The 19,597-nt window shown below is 42.5% G+C and overlaps 1 protein-coding gene across 3 annotated transcripts in view; it reads left to right on the top strand.

Moving 5' to 3' along the window:
• Positions 1-19,597, top strand: part of cdc14b (cell division cycle 14B) — a 79,161-nt gene that overhangs the window by 18,987 nt on the left and 40,577 nt on the right. For all 3 annotated transcript variants that reach the window (XR_014619435.1, XM_084309302.1, XM_084309303.1), the window contains exons 5-9: positions 2,159-2,235; positions 8,556-8,622; positions 11,927-11,989; positions 13,776-13,863; positions 18,938-19,168. Coding sequence is in view for 2 of the 3 variants with exons in the window: in XM_084309302.1 (XP_084165428.1) it covers positions 2,159-2,235; positions 8,556-8,622; positions 11,927-11,989; positions 13,776-13,863; positions 18,938-19,168 (526 nt within the window). In the remaining variant the exon portion in view is untranslated. The remainder of the gene's footprint in view (positions 1-2,158; positions 2,236-8,555; positions 8,623-11,926; positions 11,990-13,775; positions 13,864-18,937; positions 19,169-19,597) is intronic.

The following is a 19,597-nucleotide window of genomic DNA, read 5'->3' on the forward strand; positions in this document are numbered from 1 at the left end:
GATTCGTTGTGGTCTGACCAAGCCTTGTTCTGACAAAACGAAAGCGCTCAAGGTGCAAAACGAATGTCTAACTCCGCTGCGAAACTCTGCTGCGAAACTCACCTGAAAAACGAAAAACAGCCTAGTATAGGTGTAACTCCAGCCTTAGAGCATGGCGATAGAACACCAGGTAGTTTGCAGGCTGTTTGACGTGGAAATGGGCAAAGACACAGCTCGTCACGCTATTGGGCGCACATGTCACATGACCAGAAACGTCTGCCAGAAATGCGGCTACCTTTTGGTATAGACGCCCCACAGACACCTATTTGATTTCAAGTCAGCAGCAGCACGGAGTCTCGAGGGACTTATTTTATTTGGAATATGACTGTATACGCAAAAGTAGCCTAGTTTTAAGTTAAAATATTATAAATCGACATGCCTTGAGGATGTCATTCTTTATATAGCCTGCCTATCAATTGTTTTTAAGCTCAATAAACTCTGACCGGAATTTCTCCCATTTGTCCGGGAGATTGAAATCTTGCAGGACACGGAGACCGGCACCAATATTTTCTAACGGAAATCCTGGTTAGCGCCACACATGCAGCCATAGCAGACTATTTGATTCCTTTACTAGGAAAACCTAAATGAAAACTAATGCTTTCACTGTATAAATATTCTCCCATTTCATCCATTTTAGATGATCACAATAGACTGAGGCTGCAGCTAGTGATTCTCAGGAAAATCCTTTCACGCTAGCACAGCAGGGTGGGGGCTCAACAATAAATGTCAAGTTGCATGTTGTTATTCTAACCAGCTTAGTTCTGTTGCATTTCCAATTTATTTATTGAAATTATAAATTTATCAGGAAGCGATAAGGGAATCGATAAAGAATCGGATCGATAAGCAGAATCTATAATGGAATCTTATCGATAAAATCTTATCAATTCCCATCCCTACTCGGCGCAGTGATTTCATCACATCAAAAGCCTAATGCAGAGAAGAAAAGGGTGTGTATCTGCTTCTCTAACTCCAGGGTAGATGGAAAATAAGCACATTTCCCCAAAAGTTGGCGTGTTCCTTTAAGATAGCAGGAGCTGTCGGCCAACAAAGATGTTGTTTCAACAAATGTATTCACAAAATGGGTTACCATCCAAACATTATTGAAGCCCCCTGTGACCAGTAAGTAGGTACTACTACTTTTGATAAAAAAAAATTACCACAGCAATATGTGCATATGTTCTACGTTATATGCGTAAATGTGCACTAAAGTCAAGACTCGACAGTACCGAACCAGAGAAATTATTTAGGAACACATTTTTTGCATGATTAAAATCGATGGTTCGAGCGTCCGTAACGGCTAAGCTGCTCCATTAATAACAGGAACGGCCATACTGTGGTTCCTAGTACCCGGAAGAAAGAAATGGACTATATGTACAGGAACGGAACCAGCTTCTCAATGATTAGCAGAAAGAGGATCGTTGAAGCAGTTGTTCTATCTGTCCTGGATTATGGATATGATTTATAGTAATGCTGCTCCTTCCATTCTTGATACCTCTAGACACGGTCTATCATTCTGCTCTCGGATACATTACTGGTGATGGATATGATATTCACCACTGCATCCTGTGTGATAAAGTGGGTTGGTCTTATCTGGCAGAGAGGGGAAATAGACATTGGTATCTGTTTATCTTTTAAGGTCATGGTGGGAAGTGACCACCTTTTATATCACAATGTTCTTAGATTGTAACTATGGACCCTATCTGACCCTATGCTATCTCCAATGATTAGCCAGAGTGCAGGCTGAGCTTGAAGAGTCTGCCCTTTGTTTTGATGCACCAGCTTCTTGGAATGATCTTCAACCCTCGCTAGAATCAATACCCCACTGTCTTATGGACACTTTAGACACAGGATTACAAATCTCCCTGCTTCAGTCTGACTGTTTTAACATTTTGATCCTATTTTTTTTTTGCAGTTGTGGTTTTGTCATTTATTCAATGTCTAATTGTCTAAGCTGATTTTCTTTTCTATATCTTTATTTTGTGGGTTTGATCTGATACCTGTAATCTTGACCGCATCATACACAAGGTAAACCTCAACTGCCTTTTTTGAGTATAAGTAGAGTATTGAATTAATGAACTATGCGTTCATTAACTAATAAAACATCCACTTGTGTTGGAAGGTAATGCAGCTTCATATGACGCCAGAGGAGACCTACAGTCTACTGGTGTCCAGAAAACCCACCTACCTTCCATTCAGGTAAATGCACTGATGGACAACTCTAGACATTTTTTAAAGGAACACGCCTACATTATAGGAAATGTCCTTAGTCTTCTCCAGAGTTGGACAAGAAGATGGATACTAATTTCCTCTCTGTGCGTTCAGTAGAAAGCAATCCGGTTGCAAGCTAGCCTAGCTTAGCACAAATTAATGGAAGACTATACGGACCAGCTAGCCTAGCTCTCGACCCAAAAACACCTCTCTGGAGTTTTAAACTAGGCTAGTGGTCCTTATTCGCTTCCATTAATTGGTGCTAAGCTAGTCTATCGTACAGCCAGATAGCTTTTTACTGAACGCATAGAGAGGAAATTGGTATCTATCTTCATGTCATGGAAAACCTGGACATTCTTGGAATTTGAAAATTGTCTTAACACTTTGAATGCCCAAAACGACATAGAACGTGTTAGCAGCCCGCCCCCTGAATGCCCACCACGACAATTAGCGCGATTTTTTTTTTATTAGCCATCTGAATTCATATTTCATCAACCGAGTCTACCGTTGGGAAACCAGCCCCACCAGGCGCTCGGATGTGAAAAAAGCGCCCCCTATCGTCTCCCAGATGGTAATGCACCCTTTTGGAATGGACGCAATGAACAATGGATGAGAAAAAAAAACTCTGGATCCACATTTTACTTCTCACGCATGTACCCCGAGCCGCTCGGAGTCATTGTGGACCATCAGAACAGCTTGTAATATGTCTTTACAGTACGTAGCATTGGATCAATAAAAGGATTGATTTTTGGAATGGCGATCAGGAATTGGAATAATCTTTTTGGATACCATCTGATCTCAGGTAAGGAATCTATTTTACCAGTCTTAGTATAATCGGACCTGTTTTCACTGAGATATAAGCTTTTCCCCTATGTGTGATATGGCTGTTTGGCTGTGCGAGCGATCAGGAACTAAGAGAATCTATTTTCAGCTCGCGGCACCAGCGTGCATACGTAGACATATACTATCGATAATCTAGCATTTATTTGAAAACTATTCATAAATAGGCCGAAAAATGACAATGTTCTAGAATATTCCAGTACAGGGCGTTTATCACGGATTATTTGTATTTTCCGTGAAAACGAGGGCTTTTCAAAATGCTATAAAATGGAAATTAACCGATAAAAAAACAATTTGCTTCGACAATGTTGACTGGAAAATGAGTCATTGATAAGCGACGGGCAGATTAGACACATAAGCCATAATTTAAAACATAGATTAGGCGATATTAACGCTAACATTGAAGTGGTTGATGGGCATTCAAGGGGGTAAAAAGGAAAACACGGCCGGCTCTGAAAGTGTTAAGCTTGGAATGGAAAAGGATACGTGCCCGAAATGGAAATATGTAAATTTATTTTTAAACCCTTAAGAAGATTAACACATTGCCCGCCAGGGGTATTGCCCATCTCATGCCCCTCTCTGCCAGCGCTGAAAGCCTATGGAGATGTTTACCTTCTTTGCAGGGCTATAACTTTAAAAATTGTATTGCTATATTGACATTACTATGGCCCATTCAACATCGATTATCTATCGTTCAGGATGTGGGAACGTTATACTTTTTCATTCATACATTGTGTTAATACCTTCTAGAATATAAGTGTTTTTCTGCTGTAATTCCAAAAACGCTAGTTATAGGCCCAAACGCATTATATAGATTATCGATTGCCGTTTCCCCCCCATACACGCTACACCAAAAAACTCAAATGTATATGATCGGTATACATTATGCCTCATCATGCGCGGAGGAAAGGGGGGGGGGGGGGTGTGTCGTTTATAATTCCCCGATCATCAGTAACTGCTTTATGTAGGTTGGGTGGATATATTGATCAGATGGTTTGCAAACAAGGAAAACGCACAATCGGGTTGAAAATAACGTTATATTCCTCTTACCGTGGGCCAATGAGACTGGCGGTGAAAGATCCCAATTATACGACGCCGATCACCTAGGTCCATTTCCGGTTTGTATGGCGCAATAAACGCCGAAATCATATCGATTATTAAGTTTAGAAAGCGATCCATTATGTACATAGCGTCTGTCGGGAGTCCCGTAACGAGATGTGACTGCCGGATGGTTTTCATCGATGCACTGATGGCACATCCTGTCTGCGAGTGTAACTCGCCCGACCATCCACCAGGCGGCAGTATTGAGCCGTCGTTGCAGTCGCATCTAAGGTCCAGCTGCAGGACCGAGGGTGGGTATATGAATGCCATGGCGAATTTTTTTTATATTGATCTCAAAAACGATGTACAGCGATCCTGGCGGTCAACGCATGGCAACCAATAACGCTGGACAGCGTTTTTGCCGCTGGATGTGTTAACATCACCTTTTAATTGCTTGTGGATCAGTTACTTTTTTTAAAGAGTAGTAATGCCAAACGAATTAATGACTGCATTTCTTTAGTGCTTTTTTAATTTTTTTTTATATACTTTTTCCCCCTCCATTTTCCTCCGATTTTCTCCCATCCCAATGTTAGTCGTTATGCCAATTCCCAATCCCCTTCCTGGTTGCTGCGCACTTACCCCCCACAGTTGGTCTGGGAGAGTGGAGGCTATCACGTGCTTCCTCCGACACACGTCCAGCCAATCAACCGCTTCTTTTCACCTGGCAGCGCGGATTCTCATTGAGAGGGCGTAGCGTGTGGAAGGATCACACTATCCCACTCAAGTCCTATCCGCGCTTAGCAGGTGCCCCGACCGAACTGTAGGAGTCGCTGTTTACAACGACCCGGACTAGTGGTCTGCAAGGGCCTTGAAATAAAGCCCGAGGCCTGCCCGAGCCCGTGAACTTCAGGCCCTGCCCGAAAATAAGCCCGACTGTAAATAATATTTTAAGCCCTAGCCCGCGTGAAAACCCGAAAAAAAATTATTATTATTCAGGGTTCGTACGGGTGCTGGAAATCCTTGAAAATGCTTGTATTTCAATGTGCTGTTTTCAAGGTTTTAAATGTGCTTGAATTGTGTATAAAGTGCTGGAAAGTTATTGAAATTGTAATTGTATTTTATACTTTAATAATAAATCGCTATCTGACTGAATAGTTTGGTTTTTAGACAAAGAAATAAAATAAGTCGGAGCGACTCGCGAGCCTATTTTGCGTTCGCCTTTCATGCAAAATGAAATGTGGCTCGGCCCCACCCCGTAGTGTTTTTACCTGTGCCATGAGAACAGCGCGCGCGTGTGTGTGTGGCCAAAATGCCGGGAGGCTGCCGTTTTAATGAGCTCTGGCTCGGAGATATCAAATATAATTCAGAGGAGAACATCCTCGAGTAGCCGTGTGCAAAATATGCAGAAAGGACTTGAAGATTTTTACCATGGGGATTGGGGGAGTCTGCACGTTCGAGCCACGTTGAAAGGTGAGCCACTGAGCCATGGGTGTTATTAACGTGTCTCGGCCTGGCTCGCCAGGTAACTAAGTTCGAGACTACAAGTGCTCCACAGTCCACACCTGTCTCCGTAAATGTTTGTTATAAAAATACCACTTCAATAATCGAAATAGTCAAGTAACAGGCAAAATACACTAATGGAATTACAAACTCGTGTTTACCGGACTCTGTTTTTCACCGCAGTGTTGTAGCATGTAACGTTAGGCAAATCAACGTTAGCTAATTTCCTTTCATGTATTTCAAAACACGAAAACTTGTTGTGTATTGAAATGGTATTTTATTTTTATAACAGAACATTTACGGAGACTGGTGTGGAACTGGTGTGGAGCAGTTGTAGTCTGGAACGCAGTAACGTACTGTCTACCTGTATGTCGTGTATGTCATAAATGTTATGATGAATTGAAAATGGCGGACCCTGATGTAAACAAGACGAAAGTATTTCTCTGGTCTGCATCCCCTTAACAATTGTGTGTATTGAGCCATAGTGTATTGTACCCATTCTGCAATCTGTTAATAACGTTTTCAATCAAACGTGACGAGCCAGGCCAATTTTAGCATGTTTATTTATGGAATATGCAATCTAACAGCTAACGTGACCTTTACAGTTAATTACATGGATAATAATGTTAAGGTAGTTGGTTCATTCCAGGCCATCATTAGGCTCAGTCTAAAATTCATAGGCAGCCAGTAGCCTATAAATGAAAATGAAATATACATTTATAATATCATAATGATCCATTTAGATTAGATGTCAACATTAAACAATAAATACTCTTAAAGTTAAGTGCAACCAGTGAGATTAAATTAATAAAACACTTTTGTTTTATTTATAACATGCTGCTCCTTTTTATTTAGGGAAGAAGCATCAAATTCTGATGAAAGCATGTCTAAATCCAGGTCCTGCATTAGTGGATTATTTCCAGCAGACAAGCAATGCATCAAGCAGCACAGCTACATCCACATCAACAACCAGCAGTGTAGTGAGAGCCAGAGCAGCCAGTGGAGGAGCTTGCAGTGGAGTTGCCCCTCTACCATCCCCAGGCTCATCCAAGAACCAGTCAACCAGCAACACCACAGGCACCATTAAATCATTTGTTACCTCTAATCCAACACTTCAAGCTGAAATATGCTGGGCAACAAAAGCTGTAACCAGCCACTATTCCTACCATTCATGTAATGACATGGGGGCCATGTTTCAAACAATGTTTCCTGACAGTGAGATAGCAAAGCAATTTACTTGTGGGGAGAATAAAGTGGCATACCTCACCACATTTGGGATAGCTCCTCATTTCTCTTCCCTGAAAACTTTATTAACAGATTGCAGAATGGGTACAATACAGTACGGCTCAATACACACAATTATTAAGGGGATGCAGACCAGAGCAATACTTTCGTCTTGTTTACATCAGGGTCCCCCATGTTCAATTCATCATGACATTTATGACATACACGACATACTGCATAACACATCGGCTCAGCTATATATCAGTTATATATGATGCCAAGTCTACATAATTTTGGTTGTTTAGCACAATAACATCTGATTTAATGTGATGGAAGAAGTGAAATAATCATTTTGAGTAAATATTTAATTTACCACAGCCGCATAAGATGCTGGAAAATCTTGAAAATGCACCTTGAAAATGCTTGAAAAGTGCTTGCATTTTGCCTTGGAAAAGGTGTACAAACCCTGATTATTAAAATATATTTTTTTTTGTATTTGTTTTAAATATTCTAAACACTTTATATATTAACTTAATAAATAAACAAAAACGAAAATGTTAAATAGGTCTGCCTAAATAACGCATATCACGCTGAAAACTAAGAAGCATTTATGCCTCCCTCCCAGTGCTCGCTTATAGAGCAGCCTCGTAAAACGTATTGAAGGCTATAGAATCTTCTTTGACACACACACACACGACACACAATAGCCTACTCAGTCACTATACAAACAGAAATCAGATTTCGAGCAGAGCAACATATGAAAAGCACAACAAAACAGGTAGCGAGTCCGACCCAGCAAATAATAAACATCACTCACCACGACGTCAGCAACGCGTTGAACAACTTTAACAAAACTTCTCCAACTGGCTACATACATCCAAGTACAAATAAAACGTTCGCCAACTGGCTATATTCCAACACAACCAATCGAGTTGTCCCCGGCCTGAGTTCTCCCTGCGCGCTGCGGTAATTACATCCAAATGTTTCTCTGATGACAGCTTGGCGCAAAAGAGAAAGCGAATCTTAAAGGAAAACGAAGGTTATCCTATAACCCTAGTTATATGAGAAGAAAAAAAACGCAATAAAAAAACGGCGGTGCCCGGGCCCGGCCGAGCCCGAATTATTTATTAAAAAAAAGCCCTACCCAGCCCGAACGGGCCGGGCCCCGTCGGGCCTGGGCAAGGTTGCAGTGCACTAACCCGGACCCACCCGCCAGCTTCTCCCACCCTCTAATACTGCCAATTGTATTAGTGTGAACGGCCAGCCAAGCTGGTGACAACCCCGGAGCTGTGAGCTGGATTCGAACAGACGAATCTAGCCGCTCCGGGGTTTGGTGACGAACGCAATCTCCGTTACGCCACCTGACCGCCCTCTTTAGTGCTTTTTTAGTATTGGGACACAAAGTGCTTTACAATGGAATGACTGCATACATTGCTCTGCATGGGTGGCCCCAGTGGAAATCAAACCCTCAACCCTGGCAGCGTTAGCTACACAGGACCCATATAGACTAGACAAATATTGGTAGCGGAAACTGAAATGTTATGGTATTTGTTGTCAAAATTGTTTAGAAATGGTGATTATAAAAAAAATATTATAGAACAACTAATGCATGAAAAAGTATTAGAAAACAATAACATTTTCGAATACCTTTTTTTAAGACTTTTTAAAAATAGAAAATGAATAACTTTAAATTTCTTTTACAGAGATGCTTCGTTTGGAGCCTGCATGTACAATCTGAACATCCTAGACTGTCTGCGCGCCGTCCATAAGGTACTGCACCCTGGTCACCATCACACTCAAAATATGTAAATAAAGTACTAATCGACCACAGGAAAAAAGGTACATAATGATGTTATAGCAATAAGTAATATATTTACGTATTGTATTAAAGATGTAACGTGTGTACGTATTATAAATAAGTACATATATTACATTTCATTTACGTTTTCAGATTGAACTCTAACCTTAACTTTATGTCTTAACCAGGGCGGCTACGTGGCGCAGTGGGCAAGGCGCTCGCAAACGAATGCTGGAGACTAGGCTCGAACAGGATGCCTCCTGTTCGAGCCCCGCTCTCCACATTGCTTTCAGTTTAGCTGGTCGTCCACAGTAATACACATTGGCCGTATTACGGGGAGGGAAACTGAAGGGTGGGGATCGGGCGTTGTGGACAGCGACTCCTACAGGTCGGTTGGTGCGCCTGCGCAGTAGAATCAAGAAGCGACGGGGGCGGGGCCCCTCCAAAGCCCAGACCCCCGACGCTGAAAGATCGAGCCGCGCAGGTGAAAAGATGCAACGGCTGTTACCTCGAGTATCGGAGGGGACTCGTGCTATGTATGACTTAAGGCCTCTGCATGCTACAGAAACTTCAAAGCAACTTCAACACAACATCGACAAAGCAACGGTGTTGCAGACACATTACCTTTATGCTTCTGCAAAATCAACGCGCAGCCTATGATGCAACAAAATGTACCCCGGATGTGCGGCTCGAGCGCGCCCAGCCCGCCTGAATACTTTGGGCAGCAGAAGGTGCGCACTCTAGCAATTACAAACGGATTTCCCTTCTCAACCATACATCGTTAGTATAATAATAGCCCTGTTTATGTTTGTTTTCGCTTGTGTTCTTGTATATAGTGTAATATAGTTATATCGCCACATCAACCCAGTCCATCCCCATTGTTTCCCCAATCTCCTTCCACGAATTCATCGTCATAATGCTATCCTTGTAGTCTTTAGACCCGCTATTATATAAATGTTGGTACTTTCGGACCTCCTCTGCAATACGTTCCTGCATTTGATTCATTTTAAACAAACAATTAAACAAGTGTAATGAAACAATACACTAGCTATCGAGCTCCTGTCAGAAAGTTTTCTTTTGGTCTCGAGCTCCTGTCAGAAAGTTTTCTTTTGGTCTCGAGCCAGGAACACTAGAAGTGACAGACAGCCCCGCCCCCATTCACTACCAACCAATCACTGCTACGCAATACCAACGCAACGGGTCTTTAGATTAGATTTTGGACACAGGTACGCAACGCCCTCGCAACACAGTCTACAAGACTGTCTGCAACAAGCGCGCTGAAATCGCGCCGATGTTGTGTTTAAGTTGCTTTGAATTTGCTGTAGCATGCAGAGGCCTTTAGTCCACATTGCAGCCGGCTTGTGGGAGGCAAGAAACAACGTTCGAAGACAGGGGAGGGTTGAATTGGACGATATGAAAATTGGGATGGGAGAAAAAAATAGAAAATGGGAGAAAAAGTGGATAAAAAAAAACTTTATGTCTTAACCATAACTGTTGTTGAATGATAAAAACGAACCATAACTAGTGGTGATAGCACTCGCCTGACTGCAATGATGGTTGGTTATGGTCTTAATTCTTGTCTCTCCAGGCTCTAGAGTTTGTAACATTATAAATGAAGGGTTGTCTCTGATCTCTCCAGGCTCTAGAGTTTGTAATATTATAAATGAAGGGTTTTGTGATGCTGTCTCTCTGATCTTTCTAGGCTCTAGAGTTTGCACATGTGCGGTGGTTTGTCCACCAAAAAAGCGCCAAGGCGGTTCATGGGAATAACCCCGCCGGATCGCTAGTTGACATCGTTTATGGTCGGAACTACGACGTTATCTGATCGTCTTCGAACCTCCGACTTTTGTTCTTGATTAATGAAAACATTCTTGGCAAATACTTTCACTTTCGTCCGTCTTGCACCGGTCCAAGAATTTCACCTCTAGCGGCACAATACGTTTGTCCAAGACCTATTTCTTTCAATAGTCCATAAACACTGACTGAGTTAAGGCGCGGTCGAAAGCGTGGTTGAAAAAAACACTCTTTGTGTTGTCCAAGAACAGAGGAGAAAGAATTACCTTAAAAATGAGGTTTCATTCAAAAAAGGAGCAAGCACAGAGTTGTTCACAGCAGCGATACATTATAGGAAAATAGAAAAATGCACAATTAATCAAACGGGTTACAGATCCGTTAGGAGTTACACTGCAAAAAGAAAAAGACCCAGAGTATTATGCATAAATCAGTTTTTATACTTGAGTCCGTTGCGTCATAGCTTTTGACAACACACCTCTTTTGATAATACAGTATACTTGTCAGCACCATCAGCGTACGGTGTAGGATTTCATAAGAGGCCCCTGGTAGAAATACTTTTATACTTCTACTTTCTAAATGAGGAGGAAAGCCGTGTTACTGTGAGTACAGACGGATCATGAGTTATTCTGCAGTGTGGAAGCACAAACTGGGCCTCTTAGGGGGAGAGAGAGTTTGGAAATCAGTTACAAAGTTTTTTTTAGATAATGCAAGTTTACAAACGTCATAATTGGTTCAGGTACTTCAGTTATAATCCTTTATAAAGTCAATCTCCTTTACATATGTTATATACTCCATAAAACATCGTCCTTAATCATCACCCGTTGTGTTTTAAACACACATACAGCCGTTGGAGGATTGTAGGATGATCTTGGCTTGTTCTTTTGCCACAAGGGAGGAAGAGGAAGATGAGGAAGTACAGCAGTGTGCAGAGACAAGTCATAGCACCAATCGGCGCACAGCAGTATAGGATTCTCGGACGCCGACCGGAGGTCGAACTGTTGTAGAGTGAGGCAGCAACAACTCCTCTCCAGAGACGAGTCACAGCGACTAATCAACCCGCTGCAGTACAGGACTCTAGGGCGCCGACCGGAGCAGAATGAGACAGCTATAACTTCCCCTGTTGTAGTAGGCTATGCATGGCCCACACAGGGGCCCCCTTGAGGGAGAGATAATGCACACTAATACTGCTTGGAAGTATGTAAGTATGTATACAGTATACTAAGTACTGATTATATTATATTATACTGATTATACTCTAGTTTATTTAACATGTGCAATCAACATATACTGATTATTATAGTTATATGTTTATACACACAGTGAAAGAAAGTAGTGTAGGCACAGAGATTACTGTCCGAGTGACACAAAAGGAGAGCGAACAGGATGTCAATACAGAAAGTGTCACTCTTGTTAGTGGCACTTCAACAGTTTGTAACATTATAAATGAAGGGTTTTGTGATGCTGTCTCTCTGATCTCGCCAGGCTCTAGAGTTTGGCTGGCTGGACTTCTCCAACTTTGATGTTGAGGAATACGAGCACTATGAGGTATTGTATGATGAAGATTAATCAGATTTATGAAAATATATTCATATTTATGAATAGTCTTCCTGTGATATTGTGTGTTTCTTGTCATCTTGAATTGTGATGCAGATGTTTTTTTTATTTATTTATTTTTTAAATATTCATGGGTGTCTGTGAAGGTCAGGTTGAGGGTTGCTAGTTAGTCTTGGCTAATGTCTGAAGGTCAGGTTGAGGGTTGCTAGTTAGTCTTGGCTAATGTCTGAAGGTCAGGTTGAGGGTTGCTAGTTAGTCGTGGCTAATGTCTGAAGGTCAGGTTGAGGGTTGCTAGTAGGGCTGGGCGATATGACGATATTATATAAATATCGGGTACAGTTCATTAACAATACACTTTTTCAACGTATCGTGGATATCGTGATGTTTTGCCCAATAGGATTGTGTCGCGTCAATCTGGTCCACACGTTACTCGTTCATATCTCAGCCTGTGTTGAGATATGCCCATTCCGCGGTCTGTTAATAAAGTTTTCAATCAGACAGATGTATGGAAAGGCTTTTATTATAACATTCGTTGAGGTAAAATCATTATGGCTCATTTAGTCATCCTGTGGTGCACTGGTCTCCTACTAGTCGGTTGCGGGGAGCTAATGTAAGTAGCTTTGTTGATGTCAGCACACCGGACATTCAGGAAGTCAAAAACGAATGGCGCTTGCCGATTGGTGCTAAGAACAGCAGGGCGGTTGCAAGCGGTGTGACGTAATTGGCAGACTCGACTGTCAATCAAAATTATTCTGTTGTCCGTCAGAATGAATGAATGAAAACTTTATTAACATATTGCAGAATGGGTACAATACAGTACAGGAGGATGAAGACCAGAAAAAGACTTTCGGCTTTTTTACATAAGGGTCCTCCATTTTCAATTCATCAAAACATTTAGAGACATACAAATATACAGTAGTTTCATAAAAATGCTAAAATGCTATTGATTGATTGATTGATTGATTGATTGATTGATTTAAAACTTTATTAACATATTGCAGAATGGGTACAGTACAGCTCAATACATACAATTGTTAAGGGGATGCAGACCAGAGAAAGACTTTTGTCTTGTTTACATCAGGGTCCCCCATTTTCAATTCATCATATTTCATATCTAAATCATATAATATCTCATTGCTAAATATATGCAATATATTATAATCTAATAATCCAATAATCTAAATCTAATATATAATATAAAAATGCTAAATGCATGGGTATTTTATTTTGTCTTTAATGTTAGCTTGCAAACTCAAATACTGTCTTGGTAAGCCTCATAATGAATCGTTTGGGGTAAAAAAGAAAAACATCGTGATGTGTATCGTGTATCGCCGAAAGGTCAGAAAATATCGTGATATCATATTTAGGCCATATCGCCCAGCCCTAGTTTCTAGTTAGTCTTGGCTAATGTCTGAAGGTCAGGTTGAGGGTTGCTAGTTAGTCTTGGCTAATGTCTGAAGGTCAGGTTGAGGGTTGCTAGTTAGTCTTGGCTAATGTCTGAAGGTCAGGTTGAGGGTTGCTAGTTAGTCTTGGCTAATGTCTGAAGGTCAGGTTGAGGGTTGCTAGTTAGTCTTGGCTAATGTCTGAAGGTCAGGTTGAAGGCTGCTAGCTAGAGTCTTGGCAAATTTCTGTGAAGGTCAGGTTGAGGGTTGCTAGTTAGTCGTGGCTAATGTCTGATGGTCAGGTTGAGGGTTGCTAGTTAGTCTTGGCTAATGTCTGAAGGTCAGGTTGAAGGCTGCTAGCTAGAGTCTTAACTCTTGGCTAATGTTTGTTCCAGAGGGCAGAAAATGGAGACTTCAACTGGATCATCCCTGGGAAGTTCCTAGCCTTCAGCGGCCCTCATCCTAAAAGCAAAATAGAGAATGGTGAGTGATCCCTGGCAGTGGGAACTAGGCTACACTGGCACACCTACTTCCAGTGAATGACGCTAAGCTAGGCTAACAGTGCGGCTGTTCCCTAAGCCTAATGCATGCACAGAGAAGAAAATGGTATCTATCTGCTTGTCTAACTCCAGGGTATATGGCAAATAAGCTAATTTCCCAAAAAGTTGGCATGTTCCTTTAACGGTCTCTCTCTCTCTCTCTCTCTCTCTCTCTCTCTCTCTCTCTCTCTCTCTCTCTCTCTCTATCCATCCTCTACATCAGGGGTGGCTAACCAGTCAGAGACTAAGAGCCACAAAAATTACTGTGGTACCACAAAGAGCCACACCATATACCAGCGTTTCTCAACCTTTTTTTTCAGTCACGGCACCCTTCATGTGTTTATAGGTCTCACCCTCTGGCCTCTGAAGTTGCTAATGTCTTTTTTATTTGGGCCTCACAGGGTTAAAAGTACCCTGTGAGACCCACAGTTGCAAAATTACAAAATCACTTTTAGCCATTTAAAAAAAAGAATGTTTATTTAAAAAATGTTAAGCACATGTATAGTCAATTGGTCCTGTTGTTCAGCCTCACAATGCTATTTGATAGTAAATGTGTTTATATGTCCCACCCTCTGGCCTCTGAAGTTGCTAATGTATTTTTTATTTGGGCCTCACAGGGTTAACCTCTTAAGCCCGAGATATACAGTAAAAGTGTGTATTTTCAGCATTATGTTTGTTTACCAATTATTTTAACTGTTATTAGTGAAATATAAGATTATAGAAATCTCAGGGCATTGAGTCGGAAACCGGCGCATATTGACAGGAGGAAGTGGCACAGCCAAAAGTGAGTAGTCTTTTGCTTAGATTTTTCAGGCCTGGTAAATTTTAGCATGGTGTTATTCACAGTCAAAGATAATTTTTTTTTAAATAGAATTGATATTCTCCTTTGGTTCATTACAATTTACTCAAGCCTAGTAACAGACACACTATTTCTGACACTGATCCATATATGTCCCTAGATTCAGATACCAAGAACATGCTAATGGACAATTATAATATTTTTTAATTTTTATTTATTTTTTATGGATGGAAGAGCCGCACATTGACGGGCAAAGAGCCGCATGCGAGCCGCGGGTTGGCCACCCCTGCTCTACATATATACTGTGTATATATTTCTCTCTCTCTATCCCCTCTTCAAGTTCAAGTTTCTTTAATAGTTGTCATACAGAAGTACAGAATACTTTTATACAAAATGCTTCTTACTGTTACGCTCCAGAGACTGTGCTAGACAAGATAAGTATGAAATAAAATAAAGTAGCATGTAAAAAGAAGTAAAAATAGAGGTCACAGTGTTCAGTATAGACGTATGTACAATGTTCGATGCAGACTAGAAGTAACGGAGTTACCATTAGGGATGGGTACCGAATTCGGTACTTTTGAGGTACCGAACCGAAACACGTCGGTACTACCGAGTATCGAATCAAGTGAGAAACCTAAAAAAAAAAATTTTATTAATTTTTTTTTTAATATATATATATATATATATATATATATATTTTTTTATGTCAACGTTCACACGCACAATATATGCTTACCTAGGATTTGACTTGATTCAACAACAAAGCAGTCGGAGCAATGACCAGCCGAAAACTGTCGAAATTGTAGTTATTTGAAGTTTGGATTTTTTTTTTACGACTGAGGTAGGTAAATTAAATTTCTTGAGACTAAAGTACCGAAAAAAGGTACCGTTGGGTACCGGTATCGATTCACGGGTACCGGTATCGGTTCAAATGTGAAAGGTACCCATCCCTAGTTACGATACAATATACTATGCAATATACTAATATACAATACTATATAGTGCAAAGCAGAAATGGGATGAGGTACAATTTAGGTACAATTTACAGTAAGGTGTACGAGTTGTAGTGCAAAATCCTTTACCAATAAATATAAAGTGTGTTTAGGTGATCTAAAGTGTGGAGAGTGGGTGCTGCAGTGTGTTGTTTGTTTAAAGTGAGTGTGTGCTGTGTGCATTTGATGGTTGCATAGTGTTTATTGTTCGTTGAGCAGCCTGATGGCCTGGGGATAGAAGCTTCTTCTGAGTCTTTCTGTGCTCGCCTTGAGACTCCGGTATCGCTTGCCTGACCGCAGCAGTTCAAAGAGGCAGTTGTTCGGGTGGCTGGAGTCCTTGATGATTCTCTTAGCCTTGCCCCTGCACCGCTTGTTGTAAATGTTCTGGAGGGTGGGGAGCCCCCCTCCAATTGTGCGTTCGGCTGAACGTGTCACTCTTTGTAGTCTGCTACGGTCTTGTGCAGTGCTATTCCCAACCCAGGAGGTGATGTTGCCAGTCAGGATGCTCTCTATTGTACATGAGTAGAAGTTCTTAAGGATCTTCTGACTGACTTGGAATTTCCTTAGGCGCCTGAGGAAGTAGAGGCGTTGTCGTGCCTTCTTCACAACACTGTCAATGTGTGTGGTCCATGTCAAGTCCTCGGATATGTGGGCTCCGAGGTACTTAAAACTGTTCACTCTCTCAACCGGTGCCCCGTCGATGCTGAGGGGGCTGTAGTCCTTGACCCCCGACCTTCTAAAGTCCACAATCATCTCCTTTGTTTTGCTGACGTTCAGGGAGAGTCTGTTCTCCTGGCACGATCCCGCCAGGACCTTGACCTCTTCCAGGTAGGCCCTCTCGTCGTTTGCAGAGATCAGGCCCACCACTAACTACTGTGTCGTCAGCAAATTTGATGATTGTGTTGTTGCTCCGCTGAGCCACACAGTCATGTGTGTACAGGGAGTAGAGGAGGGGACTCAGAACACAGCCCTGTGGGGCCCCTATGTTGAGGGTGATGAGGAGGTGCAGTTGCCTGCTCTCACCACCTGGTGTCTGCCCGTCAGGAAGTCCAAGACCCACTGGCAGAGGTCATAGTTCAAGCCCAGGTCCCTGATCTTGGCTATGAGTTTGGAGGGCACTATGGTATTGAATGCTGAGCTGTAGTCGATGAATAGCATTCTCACATAGTTCCCCTGCCTCTTGTCCAGGTGTGATGCTGCTGTGTGCAGCACATGGGCTATGGCGTCCTCCGTGGACCTGTTGGGGCGGTATGCAAATTGCAGGGGGTCCAGGTTGATGGGGAGGGAGGAACAGATGTAGCCCTTCACTAGCTTCTCAAAGCACTTCATGGCTATGGAGGTGAGAGCTACAGGGCGGTAGTCGTTGAGGCAAGTGGGCGTAGATTTTTTTGGGTACAGGGATGATGGTGGACTTCTTCAAACAGGTGGGGATGACAGCCTGTTCTAAGGACAGGTTAAATATGTCAGTGAATACCGGGGCCAGTTGGTCGGCACAGACTTTTAGGACGCGGCCGGGGATACCGTCCGGTCCTGCTGCCTTCCTGATATTCACTTTCTTAAAGGTCCTCCTCACCTCATGTTCTGTTATTCTGAACACTGAATCTCCATCAGCAGCGCCCCCCCCCCCCCCCCCCCCCCCCCTCCATTGCGGTGGTTTGTAGGCTGGTGTTGTTATTCACCGCCTCAAACCTCGCATAGAAGGTATTGAGATCATTTGCTAAGGAGATGTCACTGTTCAGCTTGAGGGAGGTGCCTTTGTAATCTGTCATCGTTCTGAGGCCCTGCCACATGCCTCTAGAGTCAGCCTGTTCAACTTTGTCCCTGTAACGCCGTTTTGCCTCTATTACTGCTCTCCTGACGTTGTATCTTGCCGTCTTGTGTTCATCCATGTTGCCTGTCACAAGCCCGGTGTTGTAGGCTGAGGTGCGCACTTTCAGAGCCTCACGGACGGATTTATCTACCCAGGGCTTTTGATTTGGGTAAATTCTAATTGTGGTAGAGGGGATTGTTTCTTCTACCAGAGTACAGACAAAGTCAAGCACCGTTTCAGTGTATTCGTTGAGGTTGTCTGTGTTATCACGAAACACATTCCAGTCTGTGCATTCCAGCGCAGCCTGTAGTGTCTCCTCTGACGTCACAGTCCAACGCTTAACCTCTCGTGATACTACCGGCGTGCGCTTGATACTCTGATTATACTTTGGCAAAAGAAAGATGGCGGCGTGATCGGACTTACCAAATGGACTAAGAGCCTGTGACTTGTACCCATTCTTAAATTGCGAGTATACATGGTCTAATATGTTCTCGCCTCTGGTGGGACAGGTCACATGCTGATAGAAATTCGGCAACACCTTTTTAAGACGCGTGCTGTTGAAATCGCCCAGAACCAAAATAACAGCGTTAGCTGTCTGTTGTTTGTTTACCTCGTTGTGTAGCTTCGAGAGTGCGGCCCCAGTGCTTGCTTGTGGTGGGATGTACACTCCGATCATGATGATGGACGTTAACTCCCTCGGGAGAAAGAAGGGTCGGCATTTGATGGTGATAAACTCCAGGTCTGGGGAGCAGTGGTTAGACGATTCCTTTGCGTTGCCTATATCGCACCACTCCTTGTTTACCATGAAAGCTATGCCGCCTCCTCTCGTCTTTAGTGATTCTTCTGCCGTTCGGTCCTTACGGAGAACGAAGAAGTGATCTGCCGGTTCTATAGCATGGTTTGGGACGTCCGGAGACAACCAAGTCTCGGTGAAACGGAGGACGTTGCAGTCCCGAATGTCCCTCTGGAATTGGATCCGTGCTCTGATGTCGTCCAGTTTGTTTCCTATCGATTGCACATTGGCCAACAATATGCTGGGCAATGTGGTTCTGTGTCGCTTGGATCTCAATCTGTTTCGGACCCCAGCTCTTCTACCTCGTCGTCGCGCCTTTTCCTTGCTTTGGCCGCAACAAAGGATCTCCGCTGGCCACTGTTGTTGTTCAGCAATCCGATCCAGAGAGCAATCCAGTCGGTAAGTTTTCCTTAATCCAATGTCAATGAGTGACTGACGGTCATACACATATAATGCACCAACAGTTGGTGCAAATAAAACTCTTAAAACTATAAAAATTAACAAAAGTAAGCACAGTCTCGACGGAGCTAACAGGAAGGCGGCCGGTCGGAGCAGCGCCATTCTGTATCTCTCTCTATATATATTGTGTATATTATCTCTCTCTCTCGCTCTCTCTCTCTCCAGGCTACCCTCTCCATGCTCCGGAGGCGTACTTCCCGTACTTCAGGAAGCACAACGTCACCACCGTTGTGCGGCTCAACAAGAAGATGTACGACGCCCGGCGCTTCACGGACTCTGGCTTCGAGCACCACGACCTCTTCTTCGTGGACGGAAGCACGCCGACAGACGCCATTGTCAGGAAGTTTATCAACATCTGCGAGAACACGGAGGGGGCCATCGCTGTCCACTGCAAAGGTAGCAAATAATAATAATATAATTTTTAATAAAAAATGTGCAGCTCAAAGTGCTTCACAACAGAAAAATGAGCACATTTATTAAAGTGCAGACATAAAATTACAGTTTTTCACATTAGGATCTAACATCCCAACAGGCCACCTTGTTTATGGTTTCAGTTTTAAAAATAGATGATAATAAAAAGAGACAGAATAGACAGAGTAAAATAGTGCAATGATGCAGTGTAATAAGTAGTAGAATAGAATAGACATAAAGTGCAGACATATATAAAATCAGTTTTTTTACAGTGTAATAAAATAGTTCTGGATTACTGTTTAACAGTTACAAATACCCGCGATGGGATGCAGCCTTTTTGTTCTTCAGGGTTTCTGGGTAAACGACTCTTCAAATAATCTTCTAATGGAAGTTTCTGCTTTCATGTTTTATATT

Source organism: Notolepis coatsorum (assembly GCF_963971535.1).
Source record: "Notolepis coatsorum genome assembly, chromosome: 2".
Lineage (NCBI taxonomy): Eukaryota > Metazoa > Chordata > Actinopteri > Aulopiformes > Paralepididae > Notolepis > Notolepis coatsorum.